Consider the following 24,914-nt stretch of genomic DNA (forward strand, 5'->3'; position numbering starts at 1 on the left):
CCATTCATTGTTTGCCATTAAAAGAAACTAAAGGCAAATTTAACGACAATGTTTTTGCATAAATTATTTATTTCAATACAATTAGATACTTAGTCCATAATTATCTTTTATATATATATATATATATATATATATATATATATATATATATATATATATATATATATCTACTATTATATAAAAGTGACTTTGTATGTGTGTATGAGTTCCTTCCTCATAGGTTCCGAAACGGCTGAGTGTCTTTTGCAAATTTTACACAAAGCTAATTTCTATGTCTGGCAGTGTCCTTAGATATGTTTTGTACAGAAATTCATCCGATAAGTACTGAAAATTAAAAAAAAAAATCCGATATTAAAAATAGCTTTTCTTTCTTATAGATAAAAAAGAAGAAAATTTACAGGGGAATATTTTACATTACAATGGCCAAGATAGATAATAAAACCTTAGAAAATCATTTCTTCTAAAAAAAAAAAACAGATTTATTATAATCTAAAGATATAGCTTAGCGGTAGAGCATCCAACTACAAATCGAATGATCCCATGTTCAAGCCCGGATGTACCTCACCATTTTATTTTATTTTTTTCTTATTAATTATTTCAATTTACGATAAAAGAAGTGATACCATTTAAAATCGGCGCAAATCATTTCTTAGCGTGCATATTTTAAAACTAAACATTAATCAGAAGTGACTTTCCAGGGCATTCATTGTTAAGCTCAAATATCAGCTGACGTGATATTGTAAAAAAACACAAACGGAACGTGATGATCGAAATTATCATCATTATTTAAAAAAAAAAAATTGTGAATTAGTCCACCGGGCAAATTATTCATCGTAATATATAATAATCAATAGAATAGAGAACTAATTTTATAATAATACATACACAATCTGTATAAATTAAAATATCATGTTTAAGTGTATTGTATGACTGAGCACTGCTGGGTGGGTTGCCAGCATATATATATATATATATATATATATATATATATATATATATATATATATATATAATGTTATTATGATGCTTCAGAATTGGATTGGATTGGAGCTTTCCTTCTCCTAGTCTAGTTGCCCTACTAAAACTTGAGAGTTTAGTCTGCTATTTAATTCATAGTTAAAGGGGGAGGAAGAGGTTGAAGAGAAGGAGGAGGTGGCAGGAGGTGAATATAGATTAGTAAATGCGATGTAAGTAAGCCCCCGACTAACTCGACAAACAACAAAATCTCATACCTTTACTATTGAAGGCCCCTGATGCCAGAGAAATATATTCGGAATAATCACATTGACACACCGGTTCCTGTTAAATCACCAAAGTTATATATATATATATATATATATATATATATATATATATATATATATATATATATATATATATATATATATATATATATTTATATATATATATATTTATATATATATATATTTATATATATATATATATTTATATATATATATATATTTATATATATATATATTTATATATATATATATTTATATATATATATATATATTTATATATATATATATTTATATATATATATATTTATATATATATATATTTATATATATATATATTTATATATATATATATTTATATATATATATATTTATATATATATATATTTATATATATATATATATTTATACATATATATATATTTATATATATATATATATATTTATATATATATATATATATATATTTATATATATATATATATATATATATATATATTTATATATATATATATATATATTTATATATATATATATATATATTTATATATATATATATATATATATATCATACAACATGCAAAAGCATGTGCGGTACTCTGTCCTCATCATCCACTATCCAGGATAATAACATAGTTTTGGTAGCTCAAGGCAGTACTAGTGCTCCTGATGCCATCAAGCAGCTTTTGCCACTAGCCAGGGTATTGAAAAAAAAAATAACAACAAAATACAGATCACCAAAGATAATTCATAACGTCTATTCATGCTGCAGTCTTTTCGATCTCAATCAAATCCAGATGCATGTTGAGCTGTGTTCTTAAGACGATCAGAGGCCACTTTCAGATTGCGGCCCGTGATTTCTATTTTTGTAAGAAACGAAATAACTGAGTATCCTAGAAATCCACGACAAGCAACCTACATAGGAATCACATGGCATCCCCAACCTTTTTCTGTGATCTCTGTGATATAGGCGGAATACAGCTTTTATTATATATCACAGAGATCACTTTAGTTCTCCAATTCCCTCCCCAAATAGTCTCAATATTTTAACTCTCACTGCACAATTATTTCGCTCCTAATGTAGCAATCGCTAGACGTTGCATCCCTATTATGTTAACTAGCATCTTCTCTCCTCTTCTTACAAGAAGCATTAGGCTTCGAAATACCATGGCATAAAGAGTTTTACTACATTCCTAATATATCTCTCTATAATTTGAGAGATCGAATTATAGGAAAAACTAGAAAAAGTAAGTTAGAAATAACACTAGACTGCAATTGTAAAATAGTGAATTTTTCGATATAACTGTAAATCTAAATGACAATACTTATGAACCATTTCATAAACCAAAGCGAACACTATTCTATATAGACTATAAATCTAATCATCCTAAGTGTATGATAGAACCTATTATCCTTAGTATAACAAAAAGAATATCCAGGTTATCACAAAATGAGAATACATTCAATAAGAATGAGAATTATTACAATGAGGTTTTAATTAGATAAGGATATCAAGGTAAAATCCAATACATAAAGGAGGTGGATAATAAAAATATCAGAACAAACTACAGAATATCATATAACATGGCAATGAAAGGAAGAAGAAGTGTTAAAAATAAAAATAATAATAAGAAAAATAATGTGAAAAATAAGAATACGTATAAAATAATAAGAATAAAATGAATGAATTAAAAATGATAATAAGAAAAATAATGTGAAAAATAAGAATAAGTATAAAAATGATAAGAATAAAATGAATGAAATTAAAAATAATAAAGAAGAAAAATAATGTGAAAAATAAGAATACGTATGAAAATAATAAGAATAAAAAGAATGAAATTAAAAATAATAATAAGAAAAATAATGTGAAAAATAAGAATAAGTATAAAAATAATAAGAATAAAATGAATGAAATTAAAAATGATAATAAGAAAAATAATGTGAAAAATAAGAATAAGTATAAAAATGATAAGAATAAAATGAATGAAATTAAAAATAATAAAGAATAAAAATGTGAAAAATAAGAATAAGTATAAAATAATAAGAATAAAAAGAATGAAATTAAAAATGATAAGAATAAAAAGAATGAAATTAAAAATAATAAGAATAAAAAGAATGAAATTAAAAATAATAAGAATAAAAAGAATGAAATTAAAAATAATAAAGAAGAAAAATAATGTGAAAAATAAGAATAAGTATAAAATAATAAGAATAAAAAGAATGAAATTAAAAATGATAAGAATAAAAAGAATGAAATTAAAAATAATAAGAATAAAAAGAATGAAATTAAAAATAATAAGAATAAAAAGAATGAAATTAAAAATAATAAGAATAAAAAGAATGAAATTAAAAATAATAAAGAAGAAAAATAATGTGAAAAATAAGAATAAATATAAAATAATAAGAATAAAAAGAATGAAATTAAAAATGATAAGAATAAAAAGAATGAAATTAAAAATAATAAGAATAAAAAGAATGAAATTAAAAATAATAAGAATAAAAAGAATGAAATTAAAAATAATAAAGAAGAAAAATAATGTGAAAAATAAGAATAAGTATAAAATAATAAGAATAAAAAGAATGAAATTAAAAATGATAAACAAGCATATATTAATAATACTGCTTGTAAGAATAAGAAAATAGATGCAAAAAAATAAGTCTGGTTAAATCCTCTTTTCAGTGAACATATATAAAATAATATCCCTAATGAGTTTTACTAAATAATTGATAAGAACTTCTCCCCAGAAAATAGATTAAGTAAATAATTAATAAGAACACAGTTAAACTTTCATTCTCAACCGTTGGCAATCTAGGTAATACTATAATTGGTTCTAATAATGATAAAATAAACAAAATAGTGAATAATAATAGGGTTGAATCTAAATTTGCAGAGAAAAATGTAACTGTAGAATACCTAACAAATATCCATTGGAGGACAATTGCTTAATTTATGAAATTATATACAAATGTAAAGTTAAGGTGTATAATAGATAAAACTAGAAAATATAAACAGAATAAACCAAAGAAAGAGGAGAAGATGATCCTCTCCCCCCCTCTCTCTCTCTCTCTCTCTCTCTCTCTCTCTCAAACAAGAGTTTAGAAAGAGGAAAAGATGATCCTCTTCCCCCTCCCCCTCTCTCTCTCTTAAACAAGAGTTTAGAAAGAGGAGATGACCCTCTTCATCCTAAAGAGGAAATTTTAAACAAAATGTTAGAAGTTATACAAAGTTGTTTTCAAAGAAATAAATTCCTATTATCATGCCTAAAACCTGATTAAAATAAATTTAAAAAAGGAAAAATTTACAGAATATTTTAAGGGTGAAATGTCAGTTTGGAAAGAGAATGTTAAACTTAATACTAATATTTTAAAAATGCTGCAATAAATAAATTATTAGATCATCAACTTAACATATAGAAACCAAAATAATTTATAACCCAAATAGGAGAAATAAAAGTAATTTTAATTTTAGTAATCCTTATGGGTAATAAAATAACACCCGAGTAATTTCAATAACATAAGAATGAAAACAATCTATCATAAAGTAACTGCAAGATAAACAAACAGTTTTAGAATCAAAATATAAAGTTGAAGAAAACTAAGTCAGAAAATGAACTAAGATTGTTATAAAGAAGATTATGATAGAACTATAAGTTTAAAATTAACAAAGATGATTAATAAATCTAGTCTAAATTTTTAAATATAGATGCATGGAATTTCGATAAATTGATAAATATTCATAAAATAGAGTTATCTCCCTTAGAAAGTAAAGATATTATGAACGATAATAGAGAGGAAAGATAAAAAATTAAAATAAAATACTTATAAAATAATGATAAGAATTGAAAAGATAAATTTAAAATTTAAAGTATTGACATAACCAGTATGGGATGAAGATAAATTTTAATTTATACTATTTAAATTAACCATTTAATTTCAGTTCCTTCTAAGAAATAACATGTTAAGAAAAAATTAATTAGCAGATTGTGACATATAAACAAAGTTTATACGAAACTATGGTAGATTGGGTAAGAAATAGTGGAACATCTAAATAGAAACTAGAATTTGAAAGTGTAGATACGTATTTGGGAAATAAATCAATTAAACAAATAAATTGAAGAAGAAAAATAATTATTAAAATTAAACAAACACACAAAAGATTAAATTAATATTAAAATAGGTAATTGGTTGAAATATCATTTAAAAATTAGGGATACAAAAATGGGGCGATCACTAAATTCGAATGCTATCGAAAAAAAAAAGTACCTGATGTATTTTAGAACGAATTCTAACTAGAAAGATAGGGGAACGAATGCCAAGAATAATCACGTAATTCATCCAAAAATGAATGAATGATGCTCAGCAACAGCAGCTGGGAGAGTACGTTCAATTTTTGATGAATTGATTCGTTTGAAAAGGGAAACTAAGGAAAGAAATAACCCCTCAAATGAAACTTATAGTTCAGGCGAAAATTATTTTCTTAATTTATTATTTAGGAAAAGCAACATAAGATATACGGCATAATTCTAAGAAGAATGGGGAACATGGTGTCCAAAATAAAAAGTATGAAGACATATTAACCAAATAAAATAAGATATATTAACCAAATAAAACAAGATATATTAATCAAATAAAAAAATACATATTAACCAAATAAAATAAGATATATTAATCAAATAAAATAATACATATTAACCAAATAAAATAAGACATATTAACCAAATAAAACAACACATAGTAACCAAATAAAATAAGACATATAAACCAAATAAAATAAGACATATTAACCAAATAAAATAAGATATATTAATCAAATAAAATAAGATATATTAATCAAATAAAATAAGACATATTAACCAAATAAAATAAGACCAAAATTAGGATAAGAAGAATCCATGTCTATCATTTATTTATAACCAATAAAAAAATAATAATAAATAAGTACGGACGAGCAAACGAAAATGTAACCGATGGGAACTATAGAAATAGACCCCAAAAGGAAGAAATATGATGTCCAACGTACATAAAAATTTGGAGAACGATTAACTGGAGATATAAAAGAAAGGGCGTGAAGCACATTCCAAAATGCACATTTCATTACCATTGGCATATACTAACACCCACTATTTGTAAATACGTCATCTTCTTGTTCCACTACTTTATAAAGTAGTTATCTACATTTTCTGCTTCAACGTTCTTTCTTGCGCGATATAACAGATGTATACGTGTGTTTCATGTCTATATGTATATCTAAGCTTTATGTTTACTGTTCGAAATTAATCAGTAGCAGTGCCTAATGCTTATTTTAACTCTAATTTCTCTCATCTTCAGATCCGCCAATAAATTCATTACCTCCATACATGTTTTATATTTTTCCTTCACTTGGCCTAAACTCTGCATTCAGCTTCCACAAATTAGTCTACTTTCCCAACTATAGACTCCAGACAAATCAGCTTTGTTTCAGTGGAGATAAGAAAAATCTTCACCAATAAAAGATACAAAAATAACATAATTAGTAATTCTACAAGAAAGTTTTACAGATTATGGACATTATGGATCATATGTTAACTAATCCTCAACCCAGTAAACAGACCCTGGGTCTAGTAATTTGACAAATCCTGGGCCCGGTAATTTTATAGTTGTCAAGGACAACAATTTAACAGGATAATTCTCAAGGTCAGTAATTTAACAGGTCTTAGGCACAGTAATTTAATAGTTCCCAAGGCTATTAATTTAACAAATCTTGAGCCCAGTAATTTATCAGGTTTTGGGTTCAGTAATTTAACAGGTCCTGAGCTCAGTAATTTGATAGTTGTCAAGAACAGTAATTTAACAGGTCCTGGGTCCAGTAATTTAGTAGTTCTCAAAACCAGTAATTTAACAGATCCTGGACCCAGTAATTTATCATGCTTTTGGCTCTGTAATTTAACATGTCTTGCACTCAAGAAGTTAATAATCTGCAATGTGTGCATTGTTATAAATCCTGGATCAGTAATTTAGCAGCTTAGGTTTCTAGTAATTTACCAACTCTGTACCCAATAATTTAACTGGTTCTGAGCCAAGTAATTTTATAACATTAAACATAAAAAACAATAAATTATAGTCGGTTTAATTGTACATGAGAAAAAAAAAATCCCCAAGTCGGCCAGAAGAAGAAATGGCCCATATAAACAAATGAAGATAACTTTGAATTTTAATATTTAAAAAATTAGTAAAATGTTTTCTTTTGCTTTTGATTGCCTACGAGTTATTGCAACTTGCTAATCCTGTCCTCTATGAGACAATGTTACACTTTATTTATATAAAAACATGGTAAAACTTGGAGTTGTCTCCCCTGTAAGTTTGTTCAACTCGGCCATCTTGTTTTTTCAGTGTTTTGCAAATACAATTAAACTTGCTATAAGTTACTGTTTTTAATGCTTAAACTTACCTTCTTTTTTCTCATAAAAACGTTTTTTTAAACAAATTGTTTGGAAGAAATAACATTTTGCTGAAACCTATGTTACTGTAAATAACAGGCGCCCATACATTAGGAAATTACTAGGTATGGGCAAAAATGATGGCATAAAGATAGGAGGATATATTTTTAAAACCCAATTTATAATTTTTTTGTAAGTTTCTGACTACGTTTGATTGTATTTGAAAGATTAAAGACTAAAGTCAATATCCAAATTTAAAAAAATATTTGCACACGTGAAAAAAAAAGTTATAATGAAAAATGTTTAACTAATTCAGCTAAATTTTGAAGTTAAATAAATTCATTATAAAAATCCTTCGAAAGATAAATATTAGTTTTCTGGGTCTATTTTAAAGATAATTAGTAAAGTCCTAAGATATGAAATTAAATAAAAACAAAAAAACACCTTGTTTGTACAAAAATAGCTTAATTAGCCCCCAAGAGCGAGATATTCTTGCATCGTCCAACTGAAAGAAAACAAATTCCTTGTCACATGAATTATATGGAAGCCCAAAATCTTAGAAAGTCAAAAGGCTGTCTGAAACTGATGTTAGGTAGTTAAAGAGGAGTAGAAGATGCAGTTTTTCTTTTTTTGTGCGTCCATAGTTCCTATCGTGAACGTTTGTCTAATTTTTACCATTTTTAATTTAATTATTTTTCTATTTTCATGCTTTTAAATTTAAAATTTTTTTAAATTATGTTACGCCGAAAGTTTCACATTCATGCAAGCAAGGAAAATATTAGAATCTTACATATAAAAATTATGCAAAACCTGTAATTAAAAAAAAAGTAGAAATATTTTTTGCAATTATAATTTTTGTGTGTGAAAGTATTAACTAAACAATGCTTAATTCCATGATAATATCGGTAATTCGAATTTAATTTTTTTTTAGTTATATCGAATTCATTAATACGGACTTTAAGAGCTTTTTCATAATGTTCCTGTAAAAATTAATTTTTTTTTTTAATTATTACAATTTACGATGCTTTATTATTATAAAGAAAGCAAAAATAAATTCATGCATTTTTTTCTACTACCGAAAGCCATAACTTTAATAAAGGTACTTTTTGTTTAAACAAAATATTACATATCCACTAAGATTTAAGTAAAAATAATGTGTTCATTATATTCTATGATAATTATTTGATAAATACGTAAATTTCATTAAAATTGGTTAATTTCTTGATTTTTGGTGAATTTTTAAGTAAAGGGAAAGGTCAAAATGTTTATACATTTTGAGTATGGGCATTCATTTTGCACATACCTAGAAATTACCATAATATGAAAATAAAGAACAAAATATTTCTGTTTTTAAATCAATCTTCTTCTTACATTAGTCAGACGAGAAAAATAATTTTCCCTGTTAAAAAGGAAAGTTTAATATTTTAAATATTTTTTTATTAAATATTTGATAAAAAGTGTAATTTTTTGTAGACTTGATGTTCCCAAATGTCCGCCTGGTTCCGAAGATAAAGTTCCAGTTCTATCTTCCAAAGAAAAGCAGTCACGTTCTGTTCATGTCATTCGTGCATTTATAATGAATGGCAGTTCTAACAGTGCATGGCAGCCACCTTATATTTGGGTTCCTTCAAAGAAAAAAGAAACAAAACAAAGGTAAGTGAAAGATAATTTTCTGTAGGAGGAGATTAGTCCAATCATCTCTATAAGTGTCACGAGATTGCTCTGGTGTAATTGGAAAAGCAGGTTCGTAAATAAGAATTATTTGCTCAGTGCAAAAGTTTTTGCCGATTGTAGGAAAAATTGTAATATGACTTACTTCATATTTCTGCATGTTTTATAAAGTCCATTTATTTAACAATAAAAAAAAAAAAACCCAAAAAACAAAATGGCGTCACACAGCTAATTTTATGCTCAACTGTTATAATATAATGGTTACATGTCAACAACTGTTTAGGCTTTACTTAGCACTTGCTGTAACATAGTCGTTCATGTCAACACTCGGGACCCACACGTTGTATGGAGATAGTCGCAAGGAAACAAAGACAAGGAAAGAATTCGACTTTTTTCAGTGAAACAACAAGCATTTCTTTGCAGTTATTTTCCAGAATAACATCTTGTTTCTTGTTCAAAAGTCTTCTCGTACTCCAATGTGCTAAACATCTCTGAACGCATATACCACGAATTGCTACTCACAGCTATTCACGAATTAATAAGGTAAACTCACACACATATACAGTGCCATGCTGCCAAATACTTAGATAAGCATATTACTTATATGTGCATATTATTCAAACTCTGAACATATTGACATGTGATTATCCTCTCAATTTTCTACATGGAACACAAGTTTGTATAAATGAACATTTTCATGATTGAAAATATGTTTTATATGCTCATATAATCGTAGATGTAAAATTTCGTTTCGTTTTCTCAATTTTTCATTTACAAAACTGTTTATACTTTACTTAGCACTTGCTGCAACATAGTCGTTCATGTCAACAGTCGAGACCCACACGTTGTATGCAAACAGTCGCAAGGACACAAAGACAAGGAAAGAATTCGACTGATTCTATTTTTCAGTGAAACAACGTACATTTATTTACAGGTACTTTCCAGAATAATGCCTTGTCTTTTGTTCAAGTCTTTTCATACTCCAGTGTTCTTAATAAGACTCTGCCATGTCAAACACATGGTGCTCTGTCTTTGTCCGGCCATGTTTACGATGTGTCTTTCCCTGTCGCTCTTGGCAACATGTGTAACACATCTCTCTCTGCCCTTCTCAGCCACATTTTTCTTTTTTTTATAAGCTTTTTCTTTCCTTCTTCCTTGCTGTGACACCTCATATACGATCTGGTCATTTGCATGCAACTGCTGCTGCTGTCATACCTGCGTCAGCACTCTGTTACATAGTCACATAAAATTAAAGTGAATTCTCACTGTTCGTATGCAAATTAGATGATCCTGGGCAGCATAAAGGCAAATCACTTGAGAAATGGGGGAGTTCGTTTTAAAAAGGCGAGCCATGCATATGTACTGCATTAAGGCATGACAGATTATTTATTTGAGTCAACACAGTAGGTCAAAGATGAAAAAAAAAATACAGTTGTTCACTGTTGAAGAAAACTACAAGCTATTTCGGTAGTATATTATCTTTTGTTGATGGAAGAAAACATTTTTGATGTTCAACTGGTTCTGAAGTTTAGCAATTATGTGACCAATATGCCTGTTATTGAGTGAATTGAAAATGTGGAGCTTGTATGTGAGCTTTGCGCTATGAATAATGTTAATAATCAGCTGCACATCGCTATTTTCGTTTTTCTATCATTAAGTAATTGGACATTACAAAACGTGCAATTTTCTGAAGTAATCATTTTCGCACTCACTATAATTTTCTTCGATTTAAAATTCTGTCATGAAAATGGAAAACAGTGTTTTGAAAATCTTTATTAATAACAATGATGGCCTTTGCTCTCCATAACTTGATTCCAATTGTGCTGGGCAGGTCATGTTTACAGGGAAGATGCAAAGCTGCCTAAGCAGTTGTTTTATGGTGAGCTTAAGACTGGGAAATATCCTCAGCATGGTCCAAAGAAACGCTTCAAGTATTGCATAAAAGACAATCTTAAAGCCTTCAAGATTTCTGTTCAGAACTGGAAAACTGTGGCCCGAATGTGACCCAATGGGGACCGAGCGATGCCGGCTGAATTCTAATGATGATGATGATGATGGTTTGATGTTGTTTAAACAGAAATGTCTATGGGATTTTGTCAGAAAGAAAAAATACAAATGATAATTGTTTTATCTCATTGCTGTTATATATCTGTTAACAATGAAAAGGTTGTTTTTAAACCCTCTGTTGAGCGATATGAAAGAGGCCCGGACGTCTTAGCTGACAGCTTGGGGTGAGGGTCGCCGCCAGGCATTGTTCGACCTGGGGTTACTAATAACTCCTAGTTTGATGATAACTCTGTTCCGTCTGCCTGCTTCCCACCTGACTACAACCTGGATGTCTTCAAGTCCAACGTTAACAAATTCCTAATGAACCGCCCTCTTAAGTAAGCACTTCAGTAAATCTCTACACTAACGTACTGTACTTGCAATAACTCTTATCCCTGAGTGGCTTCCGGGCCTTGATAAGTGGTGACCACCGTGTAAAAAAAAAAAAGAAAAAAGTTAACATCTCAGTGCAATGAGGGTTAAAAATTGGTAGAGATAAAGTCGAGAGGAGGAGTAGAAATTAGGGAAACAGAGAGAGGGAGGAAATTCAAAAGAAGAAAAAGGAAAGGGAGTACAAATTAATAGGATAAAAGAAGAGAGGGAGAGGAAAAGAAAAAAAAAGAATAACTCCAAAAAGTTGGAAGGAGGAACGACTGATTTGATAAAAACAAGACACTTGGCTAATTGGTGTCTTCTTTTCGCTCTGGCAGCTGATCCCTTCCCGTGGACTGATGGTAGATGAAGAACAGAGAACTTAGTAAAGGAAAGAAAACTGCCAGCTCCCTAAGTTGCATGACTAGGCCAGTGTGTAACTATTATTTGTAAAGTCGAAGACAATAATCAATTCTATGTTAAGAAAAACAAATTAAGTTTTGACTTTCTTTTCTTTAATTGGAAACGCCGTTGTGAATGCAATATATTTCTCTGATAGCCCAGGTGACGTTTGGAAGCTGATTTGAAAGCAGAACCGAAGAGTGACCGACGACGATGAAGACGAATTCGACCACTAGATGAAAACATGGGTGACGCCACAGGTATCGGCTACAGGTGCATCTCAACCACGAGCCTATGCACCTGAACTGCTCTGTGGGGGTTACACGAATAGAGAAGGCTAGTTAGAAGTGGATCTGAAGTTTTTTGAAAGGGAAAGAATCGATCATGCTGAGCTCAAGAGAAACTCGAGGAAAGGCAATGTGTTAGTTTTATCTAATGCATGGAAAAGTTGAAAATGTGAGGCTTGCGATCGGATGCTCCTCTTGAAAGCTGTCTACATTAACCACAAAAAAAAAAAACCCACATGTTGTGAGCAGAGAGAGCAGGAAAGCGGAGGCAGAAGTGAAACAAGTTTCAACATTCAACCTTGTCTGCAACAACTGCTGGACTGAAAAGTCACCTTCGGCCCCCAGATGTGGTTTGGGTATTGTTGATCATTCATCCAGCAACTGCGGTGAGGATGGTTGTGAGCATTGAGATGGCTAGCATCTGTTAAGATGAAGCAATTGTCATTACCTGTATTCTATCTGTCAATGAACTTATAAAATTCTTTAGGTTTTCATGTTCAATCTCCACTCATGATGTTAACTTAAGACTATCAAAATGTTGTTTTAATTCTTGAAGGAGAATATGCAGGATGGGACAAGATTTCTCAAATTCTAAGAAATCTTTGGTCAGTAGTGCTGTGTTAAAACGAATATTATCCTGATGGTTGATGTCTCTGTAGCAGTCACAAATTACCTATTTTCTCTTGCGAATCAACTCTTCCTGGCCCTTGCTGAGTGATTCGGCCACACACTGACCAATCAGCTGCCAGGATATATTGATTCATCTGTCCCCTAACAAACTTCTTTAGCCCTTTTTTTTTGGAAAACACAGTCAGTGAGCAGAGAGAACCCGAACCGCAGTGAAACTAAACCTCTTTTTCTCTCCCGCCCCTATCCACTCGACATTCCAGCATCGACGATTTTCATGGAAAATAACTGCTGCCAACTTGGGTCAACACAAGGAATGGCTTTCTGACCGACAAATCCAAAGAACTATTTATTCCTTGTTACTCGACTGGACACAGACCAACTTTTAACTTTCTGCTGCTCAAATAAATTCTTTCGTTGTTTTGTTTTAAAAAGTTTTTTTTTTTAATTTGCTTTGTGCTTTTGTGTAAGACAATTAATTAAATTATTAGGGGTGCTAGCAGGCACCCTCCCTAAATCTCCTTTTTCGGGTGAACATAACGATCTTTGCTTTATATAACTCGATTCCATTTGTCAATAAGCTTATAAATGCATCACTTGTAAAAACAGGTTTTGGTGTGAAATATAATTCTAACTAATGTTCAATTGCCTCTTGTGATATTAACCAAAGGCCATCTAAATGGTTTTGTAATCCTCGAAATAAATGATAGTCCGAGGGAACTAAATTAAGAGAATCTGCAGGATGGGGCAAGATTTCCCAATCAAATTCTCTTAGGAGATCTTTGATTAGTAGAAGATGTTTCAATCAAATTTTCATAGGATATCTTTGGTCAGTAGTGGTCTGTGAGGATGAGCATTATCATGATGGAAGATGATTCCCTTTCTGTTGATTATAAGAAGGTCGTTTTGGGGTCAAATGCGCAAAAATATTACAGAAAAATATGAATAATCTTTTAATAATCTGAAAAAAAAAAAACGTTATAAATTAATCATGATGAAATGTTTAATAATAATAACAATATGCATAAAATAAATTACAATCGTTTTAAAATTACCCTTTTTATAAATTCGCCAAAACTTTTACACCGACCTGATTTTTTATTGCTTATACCCGGCATTAGACTCCTATATGGTTTACTAGTATACTAAACTGACCACATGCAATGATAGAAGAGGTACCAATGTGAATGCTGCTTTTATTCTTTGAAAAAAAAAAAGTTTATAACTTAGTCATGGTAATAAGTTTAATATGCATAAAATAACTTACAATTGTTTTAAAATCACCCTTTTTATAAATTGGCAAAAAGCTTTTGTACTTAACTGATAAATAGGGCTGTGACAACAGCATATTCTTTTCATTTTTCTCACTCTCGAGTATATATCCGACACAGTTAATCAATTGAGAACCACATCAGTCTACATAAAAACGTATAAGATATCAACGGATATATACTCAAAAGTCAAAACAATGAAAAGAATATGCTGTTGTCAAAGCCCTACTGATAAAATCTAGATGGTAACACGACGTAGGTCAAGGGTCAAGGGTCAACGTTATAACAATCATAAACATGAACATTCAAAGGTAGATCGATTTCTTTTGGATTACTTTTTTTCTTCTTTCTTTTACATATTTTTTTACAATATGAATGTTTGATGTCTTAACGCTAGTTCTCTTAGTGATTGTAATGTTCCATTTAGTGTTTGGCAATGAACCAGGTTTCTCTGGAAGGCAAAAAAAATATTTAATAAAATTGAAAGGAAAAAAAGAACAGAATATTTATAATATGTAATTGAATAAGTAAAAAATCTGATTTATTTCACATTCATATTAGTTATGAATCATCCAGAAATGATAGTTGTGTGCGTGTGTGTGTGTTTGTGTGTGCATGCGTGTGTGCTTGTGTGCGTGTGTGTGTGTCTGTATGTGTGTGTATGTGTATGTACATGTGTGTGCGTTTGTGTGCATATATGTGTGCATGTGTGTGTATGCATGTATGTGTGTGTATGTGTATGTACATGTGTATGTTGGTTGGTTGGTTGGTTGTTTTTGCTTTATGGCATATCAACCCTTTTCAGGTTATTTAATGCTGAATCCAAAGATTTTGAAAAAAAAAAAAATTTTGATAGAATATATTTGTTGTTTTCAAGTCGGTTTCTATTTGGGACCCTAACACGTACTACCACTCTGGGTCAGAGTGGACCTGGGAGAAATGGCAATTAAAGGGTGGCTCCACACTCCCCAAAGCCCGCAAGCTGGGGCCTTACCACTGGATATAGTTTAAGGTCATATCCAGGACCGTATGTGTATGTGTGTGTATGTATATGTGTGTATATATGTGTGTGTATGCATACATGTGTGTGCGTGTGTGCGTATGCATGTGTGTATGCATGTGTGTGTGTGTGTGTGGTCTATTTAGTGCATTGGCTGATTTTTTCCGGAAGTGAGCATCAAGAGTCTGGCGAGTAATTCAAAATCAAATATTGCAGAAATTTTTGTAATTTTGTGAAACCAACATTTTTATCAGATAATTCTGACGATTATATAACATACTAGAAACATACCCACCCCAGAATGGGTAAAACTAATTTCCCGATCAGAACAGTTTTGGACCACTTTTATTTTCCCTTATGTTATCTTCATATATAATAAAATGACTGCAGAAATTCCCCTCTGGCCCAAAGTATTGTAGGTTTGCAACAACAGATGCCACATACGAATTCAATACATCTAGGCTAATAGCCACTATCTTATGTAGCTTTTGAACACCATTTTAAACATATTCAGTCGTGCTAATAAAATACTACATTGCATCCTACGAACAATACTATCACAATCGCAACATCTTTAGAGGAAGGAGTCCCTATTTTTCTCTCTAAATATTTAGTCCTACCATTGCTACCAGTTGTCACCAGGATGAATTCTACACGTTCAACAGATGCTGTGATTACACCGACCGTAACTGGCTTATACATACATAGACCTAACAATCTTTCCAAATTCACAAATAATAAAGGCTCCCTCGCCAATATCCATCCATTCTGATTGGCTGCTCTCTGAAAATTCTTATATTCCAGAATCCAGTTCATCAGTTTATAAACAAATGGTTACTAAAATATAAAATATGGCGTCACTAAGAGACATATTTCGCTCAGCATCAAGATCATTTATTGCATAGGTCATTAAAGTCGTGTCTGTGTATGTGTGTGTGCGTGCATACAATACAAATCACTCTAATAGTGGCTTTGTAGCTATCAGACTGCTATTCCCTATTATTCTACGGATTCAACACTTTGTGTAAAGAAGTTGCTCTCCCCTCTCTCTCTCTCTCACTGTGCGTATTTCCCTTTATTGATGGTTCTTATTATAGTTTGTGCATGCGTGTGTTTGTGTGCATATTGTTGAGCATACGTCTGACAATGCGATAACATTCCTTCTTCTTTTTCTTCTTCTTCTTCTTTTTCTTCTTCTTCACCTATTTTTTAATTATCGATTCATTTCTGTTTTGTTTTCTTCTTTTTGTCTTTCTTACACAATTTTATTGTGATTTTTAAATGTATTTTTATTTTTTTAGTAATTTACGTTTTTTGGACGCTAGCCATTAGTCTATTTTGAAATTAGTTAACAAAGCCCCCCCCCCTCCTAAATCATAACGTTATTATTTCAGCACGATCCGTCGTCATACAATTGAATGCGATCTTAAATAAAGCCACGGTAAAATTTCAGCATTAAATGTTTTATATTTGTTTGAATAAAATTTACACTAAAATTAATTGATCGATCATTATCAATTTTGGAGCACAGCTGCTAGGCGCAGGGGTGGGGTCTAAATATGATCTTTAATTACTTTCCCTTAGTATCATGAGAAAGAGGTGGAAGCCTTTCTGAAAAATTTAAGATAATATTTACCATATTATCCGATTGTTTCATTTATAAATAAACACTTATTGTGTTCTTTATGACCCCAGGCAACGCCCACTAACTTTGTTAGTATTAAAATAAAAATATAACGATACTAAACCTTATGTCTGTAATCCTTATTCAAATTTTGATCACAATCGAGAATCAAAATCATTTAATAAATTCAGATCAAGATTGGAATAAGGATTCTAAACATAAGATTTAGTAGCATTGTATTTTGATGTTAATGTTCGTTAGAAGACATAAATAACTACTGCTACTGATGATGAAGATGATGATGACTACTACTACTACTACTACTACTACTACTGCCACCACCACCACTTTTTATTGCCAGTGAGCGATTGCTGATAATGGTTTCTGTGAATAAACGTAATAATGTTTCAACAATTTTTTAGATGAGTATTGCTAATATTTATTATTGAAATTATTTGGACTACTTTTTCATATTTATTCATTGCAGACCAAAGAAAATGCTGCTTCAAATTAATTCAAACCTTGTAGACAAATGAAAGTTCAATTTCAAATTTTAATCTTGCAGAAAGGCTATTTCAATTTTAAGCCTTATTCGAAAAGGCTACTTCAGGTTTAAGCGTTACAGACCAAGAAAATGCTATTTCAAATTTAAGCCTTATTTATACTTACGAATAGACTGACCAACACCCCAATCCCCATCGAAATGCGAGTATATATCTAAAATTTCCAAAGACAATGACAAGCTTATGCCTTTAGGAATAAATTGTTTGAAAGACAATCGATTTATAGGTAAAAGCTCATCAGTAATCAATGAATTTAATGATGACCTTTTTGCTTCGAAATATTTGTATATGATTATAATTATGACACGCTATCATCGCCATGACTCCATGGCATCTGCAGAAATCGTTAATATTACATCTGACCCGAGAGTTGTCCCCCTTTTCATTTCCCCTTCTCCATTTTCAGTTATTTTCCAAAATCATAATACTACATACAATGCTGCATTTTACATTAATTAATTAAATTTTACATTTGTCTATAGGAACTAATATCGATTTAAAATGATTGATTTCATCTCCCACCCATCTCTCTCTCTCTCTCTCTCTCTCTCCCTCTCTCTCTCTCTCTCTCTCTCTCTATATATATATATATATATACTAGCAAAAGTACCTGTCGTTGACTGGGTTCAAAAACAGCCTACAAAAAATGGACTCTGATTTATGAAAGTATGATAGCTTATGAAAAGGACGGGTTGTAAAGAGATAGCTTCGAATTTGGTGGTATCAAAACCAAAGCAAAATATGATGAAAGTAAAAATAAAATAGATAAACCCCATAATTTATTATACCATACCTGTTCACACTGAAACGCTTATCACAATATTCTGTGGCTCTATATTAAAAAACCTTATTAAACTTTGTGACATATTTCCATTCTATGGAGGTCAGGTGCGAACGAACACCCCATAATTTTATTATACCATATTTCTTCAAACTGAAACATAATTATCAAAGTATACGTACGCAGATAGATATGAAAAGTCTTTATTAAAGTTTGTGCCTATTTCCATTCCATGGAGGCCAGGTGCGAACGCAGACCCCACAATTTTATTATACCATCCCTATTTAAGTTAAAACATACTTATCAAAGTATTCTTATGTACATCTATATCAAAAACACTTGTAAACGTTTTTTTTAATTTTTAAATTTTTTATTTCCATACTTTGTGGACCAGGCGCGAACGCAGACCCTACAATTTTAATGAACCACCGTTATGCCAGATCAAACATACCCATTCCTGTGTCTCGATACATTTTCCATCATTATATGTAATCAGTTTTTTTAAATAGTCAACCATATAGGAGCCTATTCGTGACCACACACACACACACACATTCAGCTTTATATTATATATATATATATATATATATATATATATAGTAATTTATAAAATATATATGGCGATTAAGCTACACTGAATATTCTGCGTTTCATCCAACTATAGGATTCGTCAGGCTTATAGTTGGATGAAACGCAGAATATTCAGTGTAGCTTAATCGCCATATATATTTTATAAATTACTAACTAGCTCTACCTACGTATTGAGCACTTTTGAAGTAAATACTTAAAGTTTACGCATAAATCTATACTTTCGTATATTAAATTTATGTGAATAAATGAAGTAGTTATATATATATATATATATATATATATATATATATATATATTAGGTACGGGCAAAATGAATGCCGATGCTCAAAATGTATAAACATATTGACCCCTCCCTTTACTTAAAAATTCGCCAGAAATCAGGGAATTAACCAATTTTAATGAAATTTTCAGTATTTATCAAATAATGATCGCCGAATATAATGAACTAATTATTTTTATTTAAATTTTGGTGGAAATGTATTATTTCATTTAAACAATAAATACCTTTACTAAAGTTATGATTTTCAGTAGTAAATAAAAAATGCAATAATTTATTGTTGCTTTTTTATATAAATAAAGCATCATAATTTGTAATAATAAAAAAATAAAAATAATTTTTACAGGAACATTACGAAAAAAGCCCTAAGGTCTGTTGTGGACCAGGATATAAATATCCTAACTCGCTACAAAAGAAAATAATGAAACGAATGGAATGAAGGAAACAAAAACTCAATTGCTGGATAAAATAAACGTGTCGTTTATTTTCTGTTGAAGAATGATGTTTTAGGTGCAACACGTGTTCATGTCCGCGTTCGGGTGTCACCATCGTTTGTTGCGGGACTGGTGGTATAGAAAGAAAAGGAAATGCCTGTTCATCTCACGTTCGGGTCACCAACGTTTGTTCGCGCGTGGCAAGAAAAGGAAATGGAGTAGAGAACCGAGAAATGGTAGTCCGGCATGTAGAGAGAGAGAGAGAGAGAGAGAGAGAGAGAGAGAGAGAGAGAGAGAGAGAGAGAGAGAGAGAGTTGACATCATTTAAGCTGCGCGCCATGTTAGCAGTCAGCTACGCGGGGGTGTTCTCAGGCACAAGTTGTAGATACGAGTTGTCTGGTTAATTGACCAAAGCAAAAGGGGGAAAAAGAGTGAGAAAGTCAATCCAGTTCATGAAAAGAGGAAGCGTACGTACTGTCTGTTAGCTTTTGCCCCACATAGTAGCAGGTGGCGTGAGGCACGTGGGTGCGCATGCGCTGCAAGGGAGACGGCTGATCCGCTGACCACTCGGCTCGGAAGGCAAGTCGGAAAAGGGTAGGAAACAGCTTGTCTCTTACTTTTATAATTGTTTCCTGTGGTCTTTTGCGCATGTGTGGATTTCCTTTCAAAGGGGAAGTGACGTTGCCCATGTGTGCTAACGTGCGTGCGTACGTGTGCGTACATGTGTGTACGTGAACGCGTGTGTGTATGTACGTGAACGTGAATATATCTACGTGTGTATGTATATGACAAGAAATATAGCTTGAGATGTGAACGCATGTTTTTGTGCGAGACTAAAAAGGCTTGCACAGGTCCGTATTAATGAATTCGATATAACTCGAAGAAAAATGAATTTCTCGAACTACCGATATTACCACTGCAATAAGCATTGTTTATTTAATATTTTCACACAAAAAAATTATAATAGCAAAAATATTTCTATTTTTTTTTTTAATTACAGATTTCGCATATTTTTTATATGCAAGATTTTAATAATTTCCTTGCTCGCAAGAACATGAAACTTTCGGCGTAACATAATTTTTATATAATCTTGAACAATAATAAAAGAAAATTGATTTAAAAACAGGAACATAATTAAATAAAAAAATGTTAAAAATTGATACAAACGTTCAGAATAGTGATGTATGGATGACCGTCTGGGGGGAGGGGAAGAAATCTGAAACCCCTACGTCCTTTTACTATCATGACTTTATTTTGAAACAGCGTTTTGATTCGCTGAAATTTTGGCCTTCGGTATATTCGTGTATATTTGTGTTTACAACCTGTTATCGGTTGCGTTTAGCCGAACGGCATAATTACTTACTTTTTGAGGGCTAATTAAGCTGTATTTTGTACAAACAAGGCGTTTTTTTTTATTTAATTCAATATCTTAGGACTTTACTTTACTAATTATCTTTGAAATAGACCCAGAAAAGTAATATTAACCTTTTAAAGGATTTTTACAATGAATTTCTTTAACTTCAAAATTTAGCTGATTTGGTTAGCTCGTTGTGAAAACATTTTCATAACTTTTTTTTGACGTGTACAAATATTTTTTTCCTTTAGGAAATTAACTTTAGTCTCTAATCGTTCAAATGCAACCAAAAAGTAGCCGGAAACCTACAAAATATTATGATATATATATATATATATATATATATATATATATATATATATATATACTAGCTGTACCCTGCCACGCGTTGCTGTGGCTCAAATTGGCGCAATGGAAAAAGTTCCAAAATGAGAAAAAGCATGTTTCTTATAGGTTTAAATTTCCATTTTGCATGGGTACACAGTTTTTGTTGTTCCATTTTCTTAGCTGATATAGAGATTTTCCGGTTTGGTGACTCTTGAATATGTAACATGAATTGTCCATGTGAAAAAACAGTCAGTGTGTAACTGTAAGGCCCACAATTGTAAAGATTGTTCCCTGTGCTTTGTTGATGGTTATTGCAAATGACAATAAAATTGAAAAGTGCAATTTGCTAAAGTGTAATGATGTATCCGGTGGAATCATAGGAATGCATGGAATGAAGATATATTCATCTGTGAAAGGTCCTGTTAAGATTGCTGTTTCTATGATATTGTTTGTTATTTTTTTTTTTTACTGCAAGCTATGTGCCATTGCAAAGCTTGGATTGGTTTATATTTCACAACATGATAATTAGTACACCAAATTTCAGTTACAATACATGCGGTGGCATCCCTGGCAAATATAACTGTTGGATAATTAACCACTTTATCTGCTTTCACAACAGTGTCGATGGATTTGTATTTGACTACCTCACTTGGAATTTTACATTTAATTATAGCGTTAAGTTCATGGGCATCTTTGTATTGACCTGCAAGAATAGCTCATTCACTCAGTCAAATGGAATTCTTATATTTTGAATATCTGCAAAAACCTTTTAAACTAACTATTCTTTTGATGAAATAAAATTACAGAAATTACAGAAGTTAAAAGTCAAAGAATTTTGCCCTTAACTCTGATCAGCTGGCACTTTTTCGTACCCAATTTCCCACAAGTGATGCAAAAGTTTTTGTGCGGATCGAACAGTCTGCAACTGTACATGCATATTTTTAGTTAAGTTTAATGTCTTCACATGGAACAAAAAAGTAGAGTATTTGAGGCAAGCATTTATTTCATCTGCTGGTGTTGATTGAAGAATAACAGGTAACATTTGTCTGAAATCTCCTGCAAGCAATATTACTGCATTCCCAAATGGTCTGACATTGCCACGCAAATCTTGCAAGGATCGACCAAGAGCCTCAAGTGATTTTTTGCGTACCATTGTGCATTCATCCTAAACAATAAGTTTGCATTTCTGCAATATTTTTCCCCATATTGGATGTTTTGGAGATGTCGAAGATGAGATTTTTGAAAAGTTGAATGTTTTAAAGTAGAATAAATAATTCTTCTACTTGGCAGCAAGGTCGCAGGTATTCCTCATGCAGCAAGGGCTAAGGCTATGCCATTTTGTTACCAAATGGCTGCCAAAATCAATTTAATTAGAAAGGTTTTACCAGTTACTTCTGGTGCTGTTCAAGGTAGCAGTAATTTCCAAATAACTTCTATTCTCACAGTCAGTAAATTAGGTGACTAAAATAGGATTTATCCATGTTTTGACAATGCCTTATTCACTGTAATTAATTTAGGAGACTAAAATAGGATGAGGGATTAGAAATGGACAGATAGAGAGGAAGATATATAGATAGAAAAGAGACAGTGAGAGGAAAATAGAGAAAGAGAAGGAGATAGAGAGATAAAGGGATTGATAGATAAACAGAGAGAGAGGTGGAGTGTTAGAAACAGAGAGGGATGAAACAGAGGAAAGGAGAGAGATAGAGGGAGTTAGAGAGAGAAAGGGGCTCAAAGAGAGATGGAGAGGGTGATATAGAGAGAAAGATAGATTGAGAGAGAGAAAGGGAGAGATGGATAGAGAGAGATATTGAGAGAGGGGGAGAGAAACAGAAGATGAACTACACTTCACCGTTTTTTTCCTCATTCAGTAGAGAAGAAATCTTTCGAGACTGAGGCAATTTTAATGTTTTGTTATTATCCAGAGTACCCCTTTTTTTTGGGGGGGGGGCTAGATTTTCCTCACATTAGAAACCGACCGGGTTATCTGTACTTTCACTTAACAAATTAATAAAAGAAAAACATATTGTAAAATTTGAATTTAACAGGAAAATACTATTTTAAAAAATAGCACGGTAACATAAGTGCATAAGTGCCACTTTAGGTACTCCTTGGGCGTTGAGTTCCATGGCGACCAGCATAATTATTTAATGGTCGCTCCCTTAGCCCCCCCCTCCCAGTCAAGGCTAATGCATGCGCATGTAACATTTTTTTTATTTACTGACGTTGGCTTAGTAACTAAACGATTTATTGATAATTTCGTAACCCTTAAACGCATGCCAGAAGATTTAAATTGGTTCATTATTGTTGTAATGAAAAAAAAAAGTTTCATTCAACACAAAACCAAAAACACATATTAATGATAAATGATTTATTATTCTATTCATTGAAATTTACTAATTTTTAAATTAAAAATTAAAAAAAAAAGTTAATAAAAAAATAGTTGCTTATGTGCGCATAAACAACTTTTTTTTTTTTTTTAGATTAGGTCCACCTTATAATCACCCCCCTCCCCAACCTCCTCATATTAAGAACAACTTCCGGAATAAACACCACTTTTGGAGGGGGGGGGCTATTTGCAAAATTTAACTGATATTTGTTGTCAGCATACCCACCCGAAAATACTATTAAAAAAAAAAAGGAGGGGTTCAGTGCTCGTGGCAGAGAAGTAGATTTATTTATCAATAAAAGTTGCGGAGAAGTAAATTTATTTATCAATAAAAGTCGTCATTTAAAAAAGAAAATTGTGGAGGTGGACCTAAATGTTTTGTTTTCGTACTATTCAACAATTTGTTCATCTGCGCATGTAAATTAAAAAATATTTGTAAAAGTAAGAAGTTATTAGTAAATGATTTAGTTTTTTTTTTTAATTAATTTATTTATTTATTTTTTACATTAGATCCACCTCCACAAATGTTAAGAACGGCTTTCAGAATAAACACCCCCAACCTCTCCATGTTAACAACGGATTTCGGAATAAACACCATGGGGGGGGGGATATTTTAAAAAAAAGTCGATAAAAGTCGTCATTTAAAAAGAAATTTAAAATCAAATGTTTGTAAAAAGTGAGAAATTATTAATAAATGTTTAGTAACATTTTTCGGTGCTAATGCAGAGAGTGATCTGCGCTATTTTTTAAATCGTGTTTTTTTTTTTTTAATCAATTGCAAGGTTAAAGTACAGAATAGGTACAAAACACGCCCCCCCCCCATGTTAAGAATAACTTTTTAAATAATAACGTTATTATTTCAGCATGGATCACTCTCTGCATGAGTACCCATTTTTCTTTTAATATTCATAAAAAGTAAAACTTTTTTCAAAATAAATAAATAAATAAATAAATAAATAAATGTTTGTAAATGTGACAGATAATCATTTAGTTACGGCAACGTCAGTAAATAAAATATGTTACGCGCGGGGTGAGGTGGGAGACTAAGGGAGCGACTATTATTTTTTTTTTACTGGTCGCCATGGAACTCAACGCCCAAGGAGTACCAAAATTTAATTTTTTTGTCAAATAAATAAATTTCAAGCAATTTTTGCAATAAATAATAGATAGCAACTTCGTTAATTTTACGACTCGCCCCAGCATATTATAAACACCCTAACTTCCCCATGTTAAGAACGGCT

At 31.1% G+C, this 24,914-nt stretch overlaps 1 protein-coding gene across 2 annotated transcripts in view; it reads left to right on the plus strand.

Annotated features, from left to right (window-relative positions):
• The window catches only part of LOC145248304 (uncharacterized), a 936,478-nt gene that overhangs the window by 81,594 nt on the left and 829,970 nt on the right, over positions 1-24,914 (plus strand). For both annotated transcript variants that reach the window (XM_080110193.1, XM_080110194.1), the window contains exon 4: positions 9,131-9,310. In XM_080110193.1, coding sequence (XP_079966319.1) covers positions 9,131-9,310 — 180 coding nt within the window. The remainder of the gene's footprint in view (positions 1-9,130; positions 9,311-24,914) is intronic.

The sequence above is a fragment of the Euprymna scolopes genome, chromosome 26 (assembly GCF_053919585.1).
Source record: "Euprymna scolopes isolate OS-2025 chromosome 26, ASM5391958v1, whole genome shotgun sequence".
Taxonomy (NCBI): Eukaryota; Metazoa; Mollusca; class Cephalopoda; order Sepiida; family Sepiolidae; genus Euprymna; species Euprymna scolopes.